Below are 16,633 nucleotides of genomic sequence, written 5' to 3'. Positions count from 1 at the left end.
GCGGCAGGAGGGGCATATTCGGAATAGTGAAAGGGGACGTTGGCAAAGTAAGCCCAGTCGGTTCCCAGCAACAACAGACAGGGTGGCATAGGCTGTCGCATCTTTTTTTAGACAAATAACATCTTAAGGAGATATATACATATATATATTATTATGCAGTAAGTTTAATGAAGAGAAGAAAGTTATAGGTCAGAAGCTGGTGCAAATTTGAATCCTTTACCTAACCAGTTTTTAACTCAAAATTTTATTGCATAAAAAAAAAAAAAAACATGAGTGACATATATAGAGAACAAAAAGTAACTTGAGTGAAGCAATCAAAATACAAGTATCCAGCAATGTCATTCTCACAACAGAAATACTTATTACAGTATAACAAATTAGTGATAGGGGAGGGTAGGGTGATAGACTGCCTGACCAATTTTAATTGATGTATTGTTAATTTATTTGGCAGAAGGATTAAAAATATCTAATAATCTAAAATAGAGGTGAGAGTGGGGGAATTAATTTATTGCTGGGGTTATGGTAAGGGCTGATCATTTAGTTGTGGGGACTATTTTTTAATGCCTGGGTGCTCAAGGCTAATTATTGAACGTCTCATTTATTGGGGGACTGCTTAAGGTTAACAAGTCCTATTTATTAAAATGTCATATGTTTGCTTTGATATTCTGATAAGATACTATGCCTGAACAGCTTATTTTATATGCTAGTTGTATTCTTCACTGTAAAATTATGAATCAATAGATGCTATGTTTTATTGTAATATTATGAATAAAACTTGACTAGATTTCACGCTTGACATTGTAGATCTGCATAATTGACTTAAATACATTTTGGTACCATTTTCGTATACCAAAACTGCAATGACAACTGTGAGGCTTATTTTTATTGTGTGTGTGAAGATAGTGAACTACTGAAGAAGTGCAGTTAAACTCTCCACTGCCTTTATATACTCTAGTAAAGATATGTATATATTTAAATTTAAATAGCGCTACTCTATTACGCAACACTTTACAGAAAGTAATCATTCACAGTCTAAACTGCCAGCGCTATGAGGCAGGAATACTAACCACTAGATTACTTTAGAGTGTAAGCTCTCCCAAGTAGGGCTGACTTCTCTTGTGTTCTCCTCCTCTTCCTCTCACTACCTAGGCCACCTGCTCACCTGTGACTTCCCTTCTATCCTCAGCCAGTGGCTCTGACCATGTTTGCTGTGCCCACACTCCTGGGTGCAAGCTCAGATTGTGCTAATTTCCTCCCCCCCATCTCTAGTTATTGTAAGGGACTATTCTCCGCCGAACATTAATTTCCTGCTGGTTTGGCTATTTGTTTGCTATGTATTCTGTTTTATTGTGCACTGTTCTTGCCTTTTAATGTCCTATTTTTGATTTGTATATTTTTTATTTTTTTTTATTGCATCATCTAAGTACGTCACTGCGGACTCTTTGTGACGCTTTATAAATAAACAACAATATACAATAACCACTATGCCATCCTGTAGATAGAGCATTTTGCATGATTGATCTTATCTTTATAATCACACTATAGACTGGGTGCAGCTCGAATGAGGTCCTGTAACCGTGAATGGGAGGATGTAATGAGAGTGGATGAGACGCTGGCTGATCTTGTGCAAATTAATCTGGCCGCTGTATGTAAAATAGATTGTAGGGATGCGAGTCTATTTAAGGGAAGACCAGTAAGGAGGAAATTACAATAGTCAATGCTGGAGATGATGAGTGCATGAATTAAGGTTTTTGCAGTGTCTTGTGTGCGATATGTGCGTACTTTGCAAATTTTTGTTTAGATGTATGGAACCTGGTTTAGATGTAGTTGATGTGGGGAACAAAGGATAGTTCTGAATCACGGATCACACCTAGGCAGCAAGCTTGAGGGGTGGGGTTTAAGGTCATGTTAACAAAAATGCAAATGTCAGGTATGTTTCTGTTGGTGGGTGGGAATATTATTAACTCTGTTTTAGAAAGATTGAGTTTGATTTGGCGAGAGGACATCTGAGATGAAATGGCAGAAAGGCAGTCAGTAACAATTAGCGACAGGAGATATTATAACAGTAATATCTGCGCCGGGGTCTGGTTGCTCTCCCCTGGTACTATTTTTGGCCAGGGAGCAGAGTCAGAACCCAGAGCAGGGTCCCTGGAAGTAACTTTGGGAGGGAGATTTAAAAGATAAATCTTTCGCACCAGGATAGGAGAGCGGGCAGAGCCCCCCTCTCCCTGGCAGCTCGTGGATGGGGGCAATGTTAAAGGTCTGGGCTGATTCACGTGCAGGTTGCATGAATCAGCCCAGATTGGTTAAAGGGACAGGAGGATGCATTACCTCCTGCTAAGACAAGTCTCAAATGTGCATAAAAAAGGCTCTGTTTTGTATTAAAAGCTGTTCTTCTTGTATCATTTGACCTGAGCACTGATACCTTCCTTCAATCAGTGTGACTTGAAATAAACATCACTTGCTTTATAGACCTGCTTGGAAACTTCTCTATCCTGTGACCTACAGATTAGACCCCACTCTAATCCATCCCGACTTTTCTGAGGTTTGGACCCAGCACCACCGCTCTGCCCGCTACCTAGCAGCTCTAGCCAGTGTAATAGGCCAGGGGGGATCCATCTACAACAACCCTGATCTATAGGACGAGGTCAGGGGTACCAGCCCAGGTACACCAGTAACAGGGTATGCTAGCAGCGTCAGTCACCTCGAACAAACCCGGTTCTGGATGCCGGTACTGAGTCCAGTGGTGGCAGAACTTGTAAGTCCCTCCTACTGCGGCAAGAGGGTGCATTTGGGATAACGAAAGGGAACGGTGGCAAAGTAAGCCTAAAGAGTGGCATAGGCAGTCCATCCAATCACATTGGGTATTAGAGATGGGGAGATACTTTGTGGGCTAACAGGACAGGTTTCAGACATCCGTTCAAGAGGAGGGCACGAAGAGTTTCAAGAAAAACATGCTCTTGGGGGGGCGCAGAATCATCAATGGAATGGGTTCCATGATGATGCAGTGGCCTTGGTGGGGCGGAATGGAGGGGTGTTTATGAAGGTGCAGGGCCCAAATGTAGATGGTGGGTACCTACTAAAGGTGGTATACTTTTTTTTTTTTTTTTTTTTTCTTATTTCTCTCAGCATGTCAAGCTTTTTATCTCTCTAATACCTGTGAAATGCTTCATGCTAAAATCAGATTTCAAATAATGGTGTTTCATTCTTATAGCGTTTTTAGGCTGTTGCATTAGATGGTTTTACTACACTTTGAGGGTTGTGGCATAATGGAAATGAAAGATTCTGAATTTCTCCAGATACAGTATGGACTTTTATAGTATTGAACTGCTCATGCCAGATGAAAGAAAAGTATGCAGCGCATAATAAATACTTTATAGAGAGGGGAACTGTTTTCATAAAGGTGCCCCAGTATTTTACTACATCTATGTTGTTTGCTGATAACTTATTACAGCAGGGGTCAGCAACCTTTTTCTATGCGTGTACTGGATGAAATCTAGTCAAGCCCAGGTGTCAGTGGTACATACATATCTCATTTAATTATTTATTTGAACATGCTAATGGCGTGATAATATTAGTAATAGGTCCAATTGTAATTATATTAACTTATGTAATTAGTACCTACAAAATTCATAGTTGTGTGGTTTGAAATGTATTAATATATTGGCCACTTCATATTATGCCACACAATTGGTGTCCCAGTTCCCATTATGCCGCCCATTTTAATTTTCAAATACATGTTGGCAGCTGTGTGTGCGACTCGCCTCTTGTCGGCACAGGCGTCTTCAGGTCTGCAACGGAACCTGGAAGGATCTGCTGCACATACGTTTCATAGGTCTTCAGTTTTTTTGCAAGCAGCTCCGTCATGCCAGGTAAAACTGCGCTGCGTGTCATTTCTGGCGTGCATGCCAGGGGTTGTCGACACCTACATTACGGTAGAGAAGAAATAGGCAGAGGGCAGCATGCATATTTTTTTTTGTTTTTTGCCCAATTGCTAGATTTGTTGAAAAGGTACAGGATAAAGGGGCAAAGTTTGTGATCAATAATTATGTTAAGGAGGGATGTATATTTTACATAGCAATTATAAAGATGTTTCTGGATGTAGTGTATATAGCAGGCATGTCAAACTGAAAACCCTAATTGGGTCAAATAATCAAAGTCTAAGATTATGTGGGCCGCAAGAAAAGGAAAAATAAATAAATAACCATTGTCAGCACAAAAGGGCTTAATACATTTGATAAACAGTCGACAAACTGTCATTATTATTTGCGAAGTTGTCCAAGTACTAATGTATTAGTAATGTAATATTTGACAATGTTTTGAGCACAAACAGTCACATACTACCAAGTACCAAGCAGTTCGCTTAAATTACAAAAGCGTACTGTTCTAACAACAAACCGCAGCGCTGTACAGAGAACTCATTCACATCAGTCCCTGCCCCATTGGAGCTTACAGTCTAAAGTCCCTAACATACAGACACACAGACAGAGACCAATTTAATAGCAGCCAATTAACCTACCAGTAGGTTTTGGAGTGTGGGAGGAAACCGGAGCACCCGGAGGAAACTCACGCAAACACAGGGAGCGCATACAAACTCCACACAGATAAGGCCATGGTCGAGAACTGAACTCATGACCCCAGTGCTGTGAGGCAGAAGTGCTAACCACTAAACCATCCGTGCTGCCCACAACCAGACTTGTAAAGTGGTCTGGTTATTTCCCTTGGGACCTGTGTTTTTTTTTTTTTTTTTTTCCCCCCCCCCAATGTAGCTATCCTCGGTACTTGCTTGCTACTATTAAAAGGATACCAACTTAATGATATCTCCAGTTTGGGCAAGTGCTGAGGCCATCCAGAGCCATCTGTGATTTCAGTCCATGCTCTGAATATCTGCTCCCCATCAACTCTACTGCAATAGTCAAAGGAGCTCTTGAACACAGTATATGTAGGGCACTGCTACATTAGCAAATCAAAGGAAGAGGAGATTTAAGTGCAATGGTGGAAAACCTCATTCAAATCTAGAGGAATATAAAGCTTAATGCGCAGTATGCCTTACCCAAACGTTTTAGTAGTAAAATATATCTGTTTCTATTTTTAGTGAGAAACTTTTTTTTTTTTTTTTCAGAACAAGATTCAGGTCTGGTAAAGAAACTTTTCAGGAAAATAATTCATGTATGTGCATGTAACCAGAGCTGAATTAAGGCCTTAGGGAACCTGGGAGACTTAAGGGAGGGTGAGAGAGAGAGTTACAAGTAGATGGTAGATATTAAGCTTACAATCTAATTTCTTTACCACAAGTACACAAACACAAGACCATTTGTGCCATAAGCTAGTAAAACCTACCAGTGTGTTTTTAGATCATCGGAAGAAACTGGAGCACCTAGAAGAAACCTACGTAATCGTGAGGAAAACATGCAAAATCCACACAGATCGCACTTGCTATGTGCTTAAACTGAGAAATCCTCAAAATATGACCTATTGGGATACTTAAGATGGAGGAATCTAAGATTTTGTTTTACATAATAAAAAATCTCTTCTTTTGCTCCAATAAAAGCATAGTTCTTTCCCTAGTTTCCAGGATCTGTCCCAGGTTTTAAAGACTCTTATCTCTAGAGATGTCCCTAATTTTCAATATTGATTATATGGTGCAGTTCATTATTTACTATCTATTCTCTCTACAGTAATGGCCAAAAGTTTTGAAAATGACACAAATATTGGTTTTCACAAAGTTTGCTGCTTCAGTGTTTTTAGACCTATTGTCAGATGTTGCTATGGTATACTGAAGTAAAATTACAAGCATTTCATAAGTGTCAAAGGCTTTTATTGACGATTACATTAATTCTATGCAAAGAGTCAATATTTGTAGTGTTTAACCTTCTTTTTGAAGATCTCTGAAAGTTGTCCTGCAATCAACTTCTGGGACACCTACTGACTGATGGCCACCTATTCTTGCCTAATCAATGCTTGGAGTTTGTCAGAATTTGAGGGGATTTGTTTGTCCACCCGCCTCTTGAGGATTGAACACAAGTTCACAATGGGATTAACGTCTGGGGAGTTTCCTGGCCATGGACCCAAAATTTCGATGTTTTGATCCACAAGCCACTTGATTATCACGCTCCATCATGCTGGAAATAGCATTGTTTGTCACCAAACTGTTCTTGGATGGTTGGGAGAAGTTGCTCTTGGAGGATAGTTTGGTCATTCTTTATTCATGGCTGTTTTTTTAGGCAAAATTCATGTGTGGGGTTGCTTTTGCTAAGAAGCAACCCCACACATGAATGGTCTCCGGATGCTTTACTGTTGTCATGACACAGGAGGACTAATGGTATTGCTCACCTTTCCTTCTCTGGACAATAGTTTTCCAGATGCCCCAAGTAATCTGAAAGGGGATTCATCAGAGAAAATGACTTTACCCCAGTCCTCAGCAGTCCAATCCCTGTGCTTCTGCAGATAAGTGGCTTCTTTGCTGGCCTTGACACCATGCCATCCTCCAAAAGTCTTCGTCTTACTGTGCGTGCAAAGGCACTCACACCTGCCTGCTGCCATTCTTGAGCAAGCTCTGCAGTGGTGGTGCCCCGATCCCGCAGCTGAATCAACTTTAGGAGACTGTCCTGGCGCTTTCTGGACGTTCTCGGGCGCCCTGAAGCTTTCTTCAGAACTATTGAACCTCTCCCCTTGAAGTTCTTAATGATCCGATAAATGGTTGATTTAGGTGCAATCTTACTAGCAACAATATCCTTGCCTGTGAAACCCTTTTTGTGCAAAGCAATGATGACTGCATATGTTTCCTTGGAGATGACCATGGTTAACAGAGGAAGAACAATGATTTCAAGCACTCGCCCACCTTTTAAAGCATCCATTCTGTTATTCTAACTCAGTCGGCATGACAGAGTGATTTCCAGCTTTGTCCTCGTCAACACTCTCACCTTTGTTAACGTAAGAACACTGACCTGATGTCGGCGGGTCCTTTTGTGGCAGGGCTGAAATGCAGTGGAAATGTTGTTTTGGGAATAAAGTTCATTGTCATGGCAAAGTAGGACTTTGAATTTAATTGCAATTCATCTGATCACCCTTCATGACATTCTGGAGTATATGCAAATTGACATCATAAAAACAGAAGCAGCAGACTTTGTAAAAAATATTTGTAATTCTCAAAACTTTTGGCCATGACTATAGTCGTCAAAAATGTTGCATTTTTTCCTACAATCTTTATCATTTTCACCTGGTACGAGAAAAAGGAAAAGAAAAGCAACATTTTTTTCATTTACTGTAAATTACTGGTTCATATTAAAACGTAACCGTTATTTATACTGTTTAAAATTTTCCTGTAATTTCATAAAACCACAATGTAAAATAGACAATTGTGTAATAAAGAAAAGAAAGTGTTTTAAAATAAAATTGCCTCTGTTATATATATGTATATATATATGTGTGTGTGTTTTTAATGTTTAGTGTCCTTTATGGCAAACTGTTTCAAACAGCTTTACTATATTTCATAGTTGTTGCACAATAGAACCTTTAATTACTGTGATACATTTGACACACTTAAGAGAGAAAAGAGGTTTCTACAGGACTCACAGGTTTAGTGTGCCTCATTGGATTCCACAGTACACATAATCTACAGCAGACAAGCTACTTGAACTTATCTATTAAACATAAAATATTGTATAATCTCAAAGTAACAATTGGAGTGTGATACAATTTGCAGCTTTTCCACTCTTTTTGTCAACTTGCCTACAAACTCATGACAGTCTGTTGTTCTAAGGAGGCATCTTTCTACACAGCCTTCATAACCATTGCCTTGTACCACTGCAACATAGAACAAGGTACCCCAGCTTTGACGCTAACATGTTACCGCTAAGAATCTGTGATTTGCATCTCGGGTGATGCATTTGTTTGACCGGGTTTTATGTCACCCAGATTTTACATACCCCTTGACAAAAACCGTCAAGTATCCACCATTATCTTTCCAAACCTATTCTGTAGACGTGGTGTACAGTTTTTCTTCCCAATACATACTTTATTATGTAAAATTAAGTAAATAAAAAATAAAGCCAATTAAATTAGTACTATTTTAATACAAAATGAAGGGTATAATGTACTGATTTATGCGATTGATTAAAACCATTCCTAATTATAATGACTTCATATTTGTTAATTCAAATTTTTACAAATTTATCACCAATCCCCCAGGGAGACCAATTATTTCAGGAATTGGTTCACTAACCTCTAATCTCTCCCTCTATGTGGATCACTTTTTACAACATCATGTTGTAAAGTTAAGATCGCATATTAAAGACACTATCTTTTGTTATCATATTTGGATTCTGTTGAGTGGAAGTCAGAATATGCCTTCCTTACGCTAGATGTTCAAGCCTTGTACACACACATAACACATGTACAAGCCATACGTGACAAATTATTGGAGGATATTACTCTCTCATCAAAACATTTAGAATTTATTTTAGATTCTATATCATTTATACATTCTCAATTATTTTCTATTTGATCGTATTTATTATTTACAGATACTAGGTACAGCCATGGGCACTTGATTTGCCCCTAGTTTCGCAAACATCTACATGAGCAAATTAGAAGAACTTATTTGGAATGGCCCTTTTAGGGGAAATCTAGTGTACTATGGCCTTTATATAGACAATCTTTTTATTTGGAATGGTGGGTTACAACTGGCACTCGAGTTTGTTTCCTTTTTAAATTAAAATTCATATAATTTGTGTTTCACACATACATTTTCGTCTGATCATGTAAACTTTTTAGATGTTACTCTGTCCCTTGATGATAAAATTATATCAACAAACTTCATCAAACCAGTCAATGCAAATATTTTTTTACATAATCATAGTGGCCATTATAGACCTTGGCTAAAAAATATGCCAAGAAGCCAACTTAATCGAGTAAAGTGAAACTGTAGCAGACTTGAGGATTTTCAAGTGCAATCTGAGATTGTGTCAAGAATTTGCCCAAAGGGGCTACCCGAGCTCTCTTTTAGAAGATGCAAGAGGCGAGGCTTTACAACTAGGTAGAACTAAATTATTACAATGTCATTTGGTTAAGAGAGATCCTGATCTTATGTTTTCAGAGCAAACTGATGTTCCTGCATTTATATCAAAATTCAACACAAAATCGTCTCAAATTAGAAAAATTATTGACAGGAATTATGCTATATTAACAAGATAGTAGTATATTGGGGTCTCATCTAGGAGATAAAGCAAAAATTATATTTTGGAAGAATAAGAACCTCAAAAAACATGTTGGCGCCAAGTTTTTACAATCCACAAAAAACTCAGAATTCAGATCCCAATAGTTGGTTGCCATCTAAACCTTTAGGTTGCTTCAGCTGTAACAGGAATGTTTGCATTACGTGTACTTTTATGGTTAACAGAACACAAGAAATTACTTCCAACAGTCGCTCGGAAATGTTAGACTATTAACCATTTCATTAATTGCAAATCCACATTTGTAGTCTACATGTTGCAATGTCCATGAGGACTGCAATATGTAGGGAGGACCATTATGAGCATTAAGACCCGTTTTAGAGAACATAAAATAAATATTTCTCTGGGAGTACAGACTCCTAGTATCTAGACACTATTCACAGGTCCACAATAAGAATATTTCTGGTTTAAAATTATATGGGAGTGAATATATGAAGAACACAATGAGAGGAGGAGATAGATTTTGTCAGTTATGCAATGCTGAAACCTTTATTTTTTAGCTCCATACATTATCTCCAGAAGGTCTTAATGAATCTCTTGAGTTTTTAGAGGTATAGGTTATTTTCTGGCTCTGGTTTTTATTATTACTGCAATGGGTAGAATGTTGTGGAATGTGAGTTATGATAGCAATTAACCATACTATAAGTATAAAACTTGGATATTGGTCTGAGATCTAATAAAATAATTGTGTAATATAATTATTGTGTAACAAAATAATTGTGAGATTCTGCTATCATGCATTTACTGTCTAATCTGACTATATACTAGCTCAACCCTATATTATGATTACTTTCCACATACATGGATATAATCAACCTTTGATTAGGAGCAGCTTGAATCAATTGGCGATCAATTATATGGTTCCTATATATTACAACACTGTTACCCCTACTCACCATGTCTTTGAGAAAGTTTAGCAGAGCTGAACAAAACGCATCAGTGGGTGAGGACATTTAGAAAGATATTCATCTGCTGCTACTAGATAAAAAGTCCAATCCCTTATGGAGCTCCGTTTTTGGCTATCTGCAGTAGCCTTTTTTGGACTGAATCATTATTATCGATGTAATCGGCATATCACTTGCTACAACCTGTTCTTGTGGGCGGATTCCACTGACATCATGCTGAGGAAAACGTTTACACTACGTGTACGAAGCACATTTGGATCTGCCATAATAAGGAACATTTTCCATGCTATTAATCTGTTTGGTCATACTCAATTGGTACGGTAAGATTAGCATTTATTTTTCAACTATTGGAGTATCACATGGACGGTAAAACACCCTGGGAGTGATATATCACGAAATACCCCGAACATGTGAAACCGGTATTTATTGCTCCGAGACTTCCGCTCTCAGTTGAATATAATTTCCATCATGAATAATACGCAATCATTTAGTATTGTATTTCTATTTAAGAACATTAGTCAATCTCGACCAATATCTTCCCCTCCCCCTACCCCCCCCCCCCTTTTTCACGGGGAAGTTATCCAGTTGTCTTATTGCAATATCCAAGAAACATTCCCTTATTGATATTCATACAGTGATTTATCTCCTCTACGATCTTCACTACAGTTGTTCTCATTTTGTGGTTACTTCATTTTTCACCTATTGAGAGATGCTTTTTATTTACTAGTTTTTATTATGTTATTTGTGCACATTGTATGATGAGACCGGTCTCTAATGCTGTGACTTGCATGTATATTTTATTCTAATTATACAATTTATTAAATCAGACATAGAAGACACACTAGCGCTGTCAGGTGCTGTTTTGTTTTTTCTGTATAATATATAAGGGTTTGCCAATTGGCCCTTTATCTGATTCGGCTGCTTTCGTGATCTTGTACAATATTCGCTCAGCGCAGAATTATTGTTGTTTTTTTTGTTCATTCAAATATCCTAATTACAGTACACTATATTTGGACACTTGACCATTACACCAACAGGGACTGTAATGATATTGTATTCAAAAGCATATATTTTAATATGGAGTTGGACCCCCTTTTGCATCAATAACAGCTTCCACTCTTCTTGGAAGGCTTGGAGTGTTTTTGTGGGAATTTGTGCTAATTCATTCTGTAGAGCATTTATGAGATCAGGCACTGATGTTGGACAATCTTCGTTCCAGTTCATCCCAAAGGTTTTCGAGGTCAGGGCTCTGTGCGGGCCAGTCAAGTTCTTCCACACTGAACTCATCAAACCATGTCTTTGTAATCCTTGCATTGTGCACTGGGGCACAATGCATGAACGAAGATTGCGAGCCATGCCTTCTCGTCCAACATCAGTGCCTTACCTCCTAATTGCACTACATAATGAATGGGCACAAGTTCTCACACAAACACTCCCAACATCTTGTGGAAGTCTTCCAAGAAGAGTGGAAGCTGTTGTTGCTGCAAAAGGGGGACCAACGCCATATTAATGTATGTGAATACAAGGGGTTTGCTCTGGTAAACCAGCTATGGGTAAGCAACAAAGACCTCAGTATAGTGAATGTGGGAACATATCTGGCACAGAGCCAAAACATGAGTCCAGAAGTTTCAGGATCACAGCCAGTTTATTCACCAGCTTGTAAACAAAACAAAATATAAACTAAATCCTAGCCATCTGGCTACTAGTTAATACATTTAGTAGTGCTGAGAGAGAGACCCTCTCTCTCTCAGAACTACAACATATTATTGCTCACTGCAGCAAAGTGTCTCAGGAGTCAACTCGCCTCCTCCCCAGGTCTGAGACACTGGTTGCATATCCCAGCTGCCTTTTCACACGCACATCCTAGGTGCATCTCTTGCTCAGTCTGTTTTAAAGTACAAACGACAGGAACCTGATACTTATGTACCTGCTATTTACCACTTGCCCAGAGCTTCAGTCACAATATGTGTGTGTGTGTGTATTAAATGGGATACTAAAAGTGAATAAACCTTTTTAGGGATAAAGGTAAATACAATTTTAGCGCTTATAAGAAAGGGGTAATAAAATCATATCTTTGGCAGACACAAAAATCCACAAGACCTGCAAGGACCCAGATGAAAGAAGACTTGCCAACAACATAGTGCTTCAGTAGTCCTATGAATCTGCAGGCAATTCATTGGAAGTCATGGCATCCAGCTCACAAACACTCAGGACTCCAAGATCACACACACAAAATAAAGCCAATGCCATCGTAATGGCGTTATAGGTCCCTGGGAAAGCAGTACACTGGGGCTCTACCTACACAATCACTCACTGAAATATAAATGTGAACTATTGATAAAATTAAGCTTATATTTATTGGTACCTCCAACAAAATCAGTGTTTTTAAACATTAAAATGCATGCTGTACAGCAGAGATTAATCCATAAAAATGTCTGGACAATATGACATAAGCCTTGAAGTTGAAAAACAAGAAATTCAATATAAAAATGGTATTCAATTGGTAAATCATATAGGTGGAGACGGCACTGTGTGAAATTACTATGAATTATTCAAGTATTAAACGCAAACATTTGTGAAATTTCTTTGCAGAAAATTGCTTAATAAAATTGTGTGTGTTGATTTTTGCCTTGCTCATGTACAATTTGTACATGTACATTGTATTCGTCTAGATCAAGATACTGAATAAATCTCCCTGAATAATATACTGAAAAGTTTGCAAGCCTATGGGGCCTTTATGCTTGTGGGGCCCCCGGGCAACTGCCAAGCGTGCCCATGCGTTAAAACCGCTTTGAATACAGCAATATGGTCTCCTATATAGAGCTAGTCAGCCTGCTCTTTTGTCATAAATTCAAGTAAGCACTTGAAAAACTGAGCAGGGTGACCAATGGTAGGATAGATGGCACTGAGCCAACCAATCAGGGCTAGGATTTGCTGGACCAATGGGCAAGTCCTTTTATGAGCATGTACAGTTCATTTTTTCCCTGGCTTTGCAAGGAGACCATCATTTTTGTTTTGTTTTTTTTCTTACAAACAGCAGATCATAAGTTCAACATAGAGATTTTTATATATTAGTGCTTGCTGTCAGTGGGAAGCTCTAATCACAGGGAGCAATGAGTTAACTAACATAGAAATTCAAACAATATATAAAAATACAATATAACAAATATTAATATTTAATTTTAAGAAACTTAAATTACAAACTATATAATTGTCACATTTCCACACGAATACAAAGCCCCCGCCCCCCTTCCCAGTGTGCATGTAAGCCAGGAATGTGGTGGTCAAGATACCACCATCACCCGAACTATCTGGGACAAAACGTCATTTTATATCTGATGCCCTGTGTTCTATGTCCCCCAATATGCTTCTCATTGACTATCACTCCTATGTAACTTTGGTCTTTGTTCATTACTACCATGGCTTTGCTGACACCCAAATCATTCAGTTTCCCTTTTTCTCCCTTTTTCTCCCTTTTTTCTCCCTTTTTTCTCCCTTTTTTCTCCCTTTTTTCTCCCTTTTTTCTCCCTTTTTTCTCCCTTTTTTCTCCCTTTTTTCTCCCTTTTTTCTCCCTTTTTTCTCCCTTTTTTCTCCCTTTTTTCTCCCTTTTTTCTCCCTTTTTTCTCCCTTTTTTCTCCCTTTTTTTCTCCCTTTTTTTCTCCCTTTTTTCTCCCTTTTTTCTCCCTTTTTTCTCCCTTTTTTCTCCCTTTTTTCTCCCTTTTTTCTCCCTTTTTTCTCCCTTTTTTCTCCCTTTTTTCTCCCTTTTTTCTCCCTTTTTTCTCCCTTTTTTCTCCCTTTTTTCTCCCTTTTTTCTCCCTTTTTTCTCCCTTTTTTCTCCCTTTTTTCTCCCTTTTTTCTCCCTTTTTTCTCCCTTTTTTCTCCCTTTTTTCTCCCTTTTTTCTCCCTTTTTTCTCCCTTTTTTTCTCCCTTTTTTTCTCCCTTTTTTCTCCCTTTTTTTCTCCCTTTTTTTCTCCCCTTTTTTCTCCCTTTTTTCTCCCTTTTTTCTCCCTTTTTTTCTCCCTTTTTTTCTCCCTTTTTTCTCCCTTTTTTCTCCCTTTTTTCTCCCTTTTTTCTCCCTTTTTTCTCCCTTTTTTCTCCCTTTTTTCTCCCTTTTTTCTCCCTTTTTTCTCCCTTTTTTCTCCCTTTTTTCTCCCTTTTTTCTCCCTTTTTTCTCCCTTTTTTCTCCCTTTTTTCTCCCTTTTTTTCTCCCTTTTTTTCTCCCTTTTTTTCTCCCTTTTTTTCTCCCTTTTTTTCTCCCTTTTTTTCTCCCTTTTTTTCTCCCTTTTTTTCTCCCTTTTTTTCTCCCTTTTTTTCTCCCTTTTTTTCTCCCTTTTTTTCTCCCTTTTTTTCTCCCTTTTTTTCTCCCTTTTTTTCTCCCTTTTTTTCTCCCTTTTTTTCTCCCTTTTTTTCTCCCTTTTTTTCTCCCTTTTTTTCTCCCTTTTTTTCTCCCTTTTTTTCTCCCTTTTTTTCTCCCTTTTTTTCTCCCTTTTTTTCTCCCTTTTTTTCTCCCTTTTTTTCTCCCTTTTTTTCTCCCTTTTTTTCTCCCTTTTTTTCTCCCTTTTTTTCTCCCTTTTTTTCTCCCTTTTTTTCTCCCTTTTTTTCTCCCTTTTTTTCTCCCTTTTTTTCTCCCTTTTTTTCTCCCTTTTTTTCTCCCTTTTTTTCTCCCTTTTTTTCTCCCTTTTTTTCTCCCTTTTTTTCTCCCTTTTTTTCTCCCTTTTTTTCTCCCTTTTTTTCTCCCTTTTTTTCTCCCTTTTTTTCTCCCTTTTTTTCTCCCTTTTTTTCTCCCTTTTTTTCTCCCTTTTTTTCTCCCTTTTTTTCTCCCTTTTTTTCTCCCTTTTTTTCTCCCTTTTTTTCTCCCTTTTTTTCTCCCTTTTTTTCTCCCTTTTTTTCTCCCTTTTTTTCTCCCTTTTTTTCTCCCTTTTTTTCTCCCTTTTTTTCTCCCTTTTTTTCTCCCTTTTTTTCTCCCTTTTTTTCTCCCTTTTTTCTCCCTGATATTTTGTATATCGGGGCTAGAGCAAGAGACCTAAAACTTGAAAGCAGTATAGTTATTGATGTAGGTTTGGAAGCACCTGTAGTGTTCTATTTGTATTGCATGCAGTAGTTGAAGTTATTTTGACATTATGGAAGACATCAACAAGCTGCATCTTGGATTAAGGCACATAGTTTTGAACCTGGAGGTTTGTGTATCTGTTTGATATGCAAGCAACCTGCAAATATAAATCTAGGGTGTGAGCTGATATAGTCATGATTACCCTATATTGCAACCTTCACAGAGAAAGACACTGGTCAATTTGAGGTGTAAAAATAGCTCATTAAACACCTTACTAAAAAAATGTATATAGGAATCAGTCTTCAGTGAAATGGTAAGATGGCATAATGGTTCGCACAAAATCTAATATCCATGCTCACCACCTTCAATATAACACGCATTGCTGGGTGATAGATCTGTACACTCCAAATGTAACAATACAATATATGCAATCTATAAAATGCATATTTCATTACAAAAAGGATTAATGTTCAACCAAATAACAACATTTCAGATATAATTTAGTATTTCCTTAGATTGCATTGTTTTCAGCGTAAAAACACAATATGCCTCCTGGCATTGACCCTGTCTCCACTATGAAATGGTTTTTGTATATGTTTTAAAACCAAACCTCTTAATTAAAAGCATGTTCCCCATCCAAAACATGTTTTACAACAGGATTAAGATCTTAACTGCTTTTCTTTCTATTCCCCAATAATTTAAGAGCCCATGATATATTTGAATTATGATTTTCAAAAGTACCCTAAATGCTCTTGTTGTCTTCCCAAATAGTACTTATTGTGTTTCCTTAAATGCCCTTGTGGAAAACTCTATTTTTTTTTATTTTTTTTAACCTGAATATGGATGATAGATTCGATCACCCTGAGTGATGCTATTACACATGTGAAGATACGTTGTTTCCAAATAACTCTGACACGGTATTAGAGGAAAAATAGAAGGATGATTTATTCTGCGAAACAGGATTAAATACAGCCTGGCCCCATTAACGATAGCAGGTCCAACAAGTGAGGAAATCCGTTCAAATAAATCTAGTGAGATAGGTTCCACACCACCTCTCTGGCAGAGAATCACCTCTTGGCCAAAGTCAGTCACATATGTCTCCAGCTCCCAGGGTAGCCTCTTTTATCACCTCATAATCCCACCTTGGGACCTGTCTGCCCATGGGAGTTGCAAAAGGTCTCGATTGGTGGGCTTCTCACACTATCCAGCCCCCTCCCCTACCTCCCCATGTGTCTTCCCTCTGGGTCCGGCTTCTGGCTATCTGTAGAGCTCACTAGTGGACAATAGGGAGCAAACAGAAATAAGAATGGTAGCTTAATTCACTCAACTCCTGAGTGTTCCCTGCGGAGATGGAATTTAACCCCTGAAGTACTTTTCCAAGGAGTTGTTATAGTTCCATCACTGACACTTCCAGATAACAACATGGCTAAAAAGTGCAGTCTGGG

The 16,633-nt window shown here is 38.1% G+C and overlaps 1 protein-coding gene across 2 annotated transcripts in view; it reads left to right on the top strand.

Moving 5' to 3' along the window:
• The window catches only part of LOC142138642 (protein argonaute-1), a 75,985-nt gene that overhangs the window by 20,445 nt on the left and 38,907 nt on the right, over positions 1-16,633 (top strand). Inside the window, exon 1 of one of the 2 annotated variants that reach the window (XM_075195471.1) lies at positions 10,366-10,458. The exons of the other annotated variant lie outside the window; for it this stretch is intronic. Coding sequence (XP_075051572.1) covers positions 10,422-10,458 — 37 coding nt within the window. The 5' untranslated portion in view covers positions 10,366-10,421. Of the gene's footprint in view, positions 1-10,365; positions 10,459-16,633 lie in introns of those variants that run through there. 2 annotated transcript variants of the gene reach the window in all.

The sequence above is a fragment of the Mixophyes fleayi genome, chromosome 2, assembly GCF_038048845.1.
Source record: "Mixophyes fleayi isolate aMixFle1 chromosome 2, aMixFle1.hap1, whole genome shotgun sequence".
Classification (NCBI taxonomy): Eukaryota; Metazoa; Chordata; class Amphibia; order Anura; family Limnodynastidae; genus Mixophyes; species Mixophyes fleayi.
This window is presented reverse-complemented; position numbering and strand designations above follow the sequence as displayed.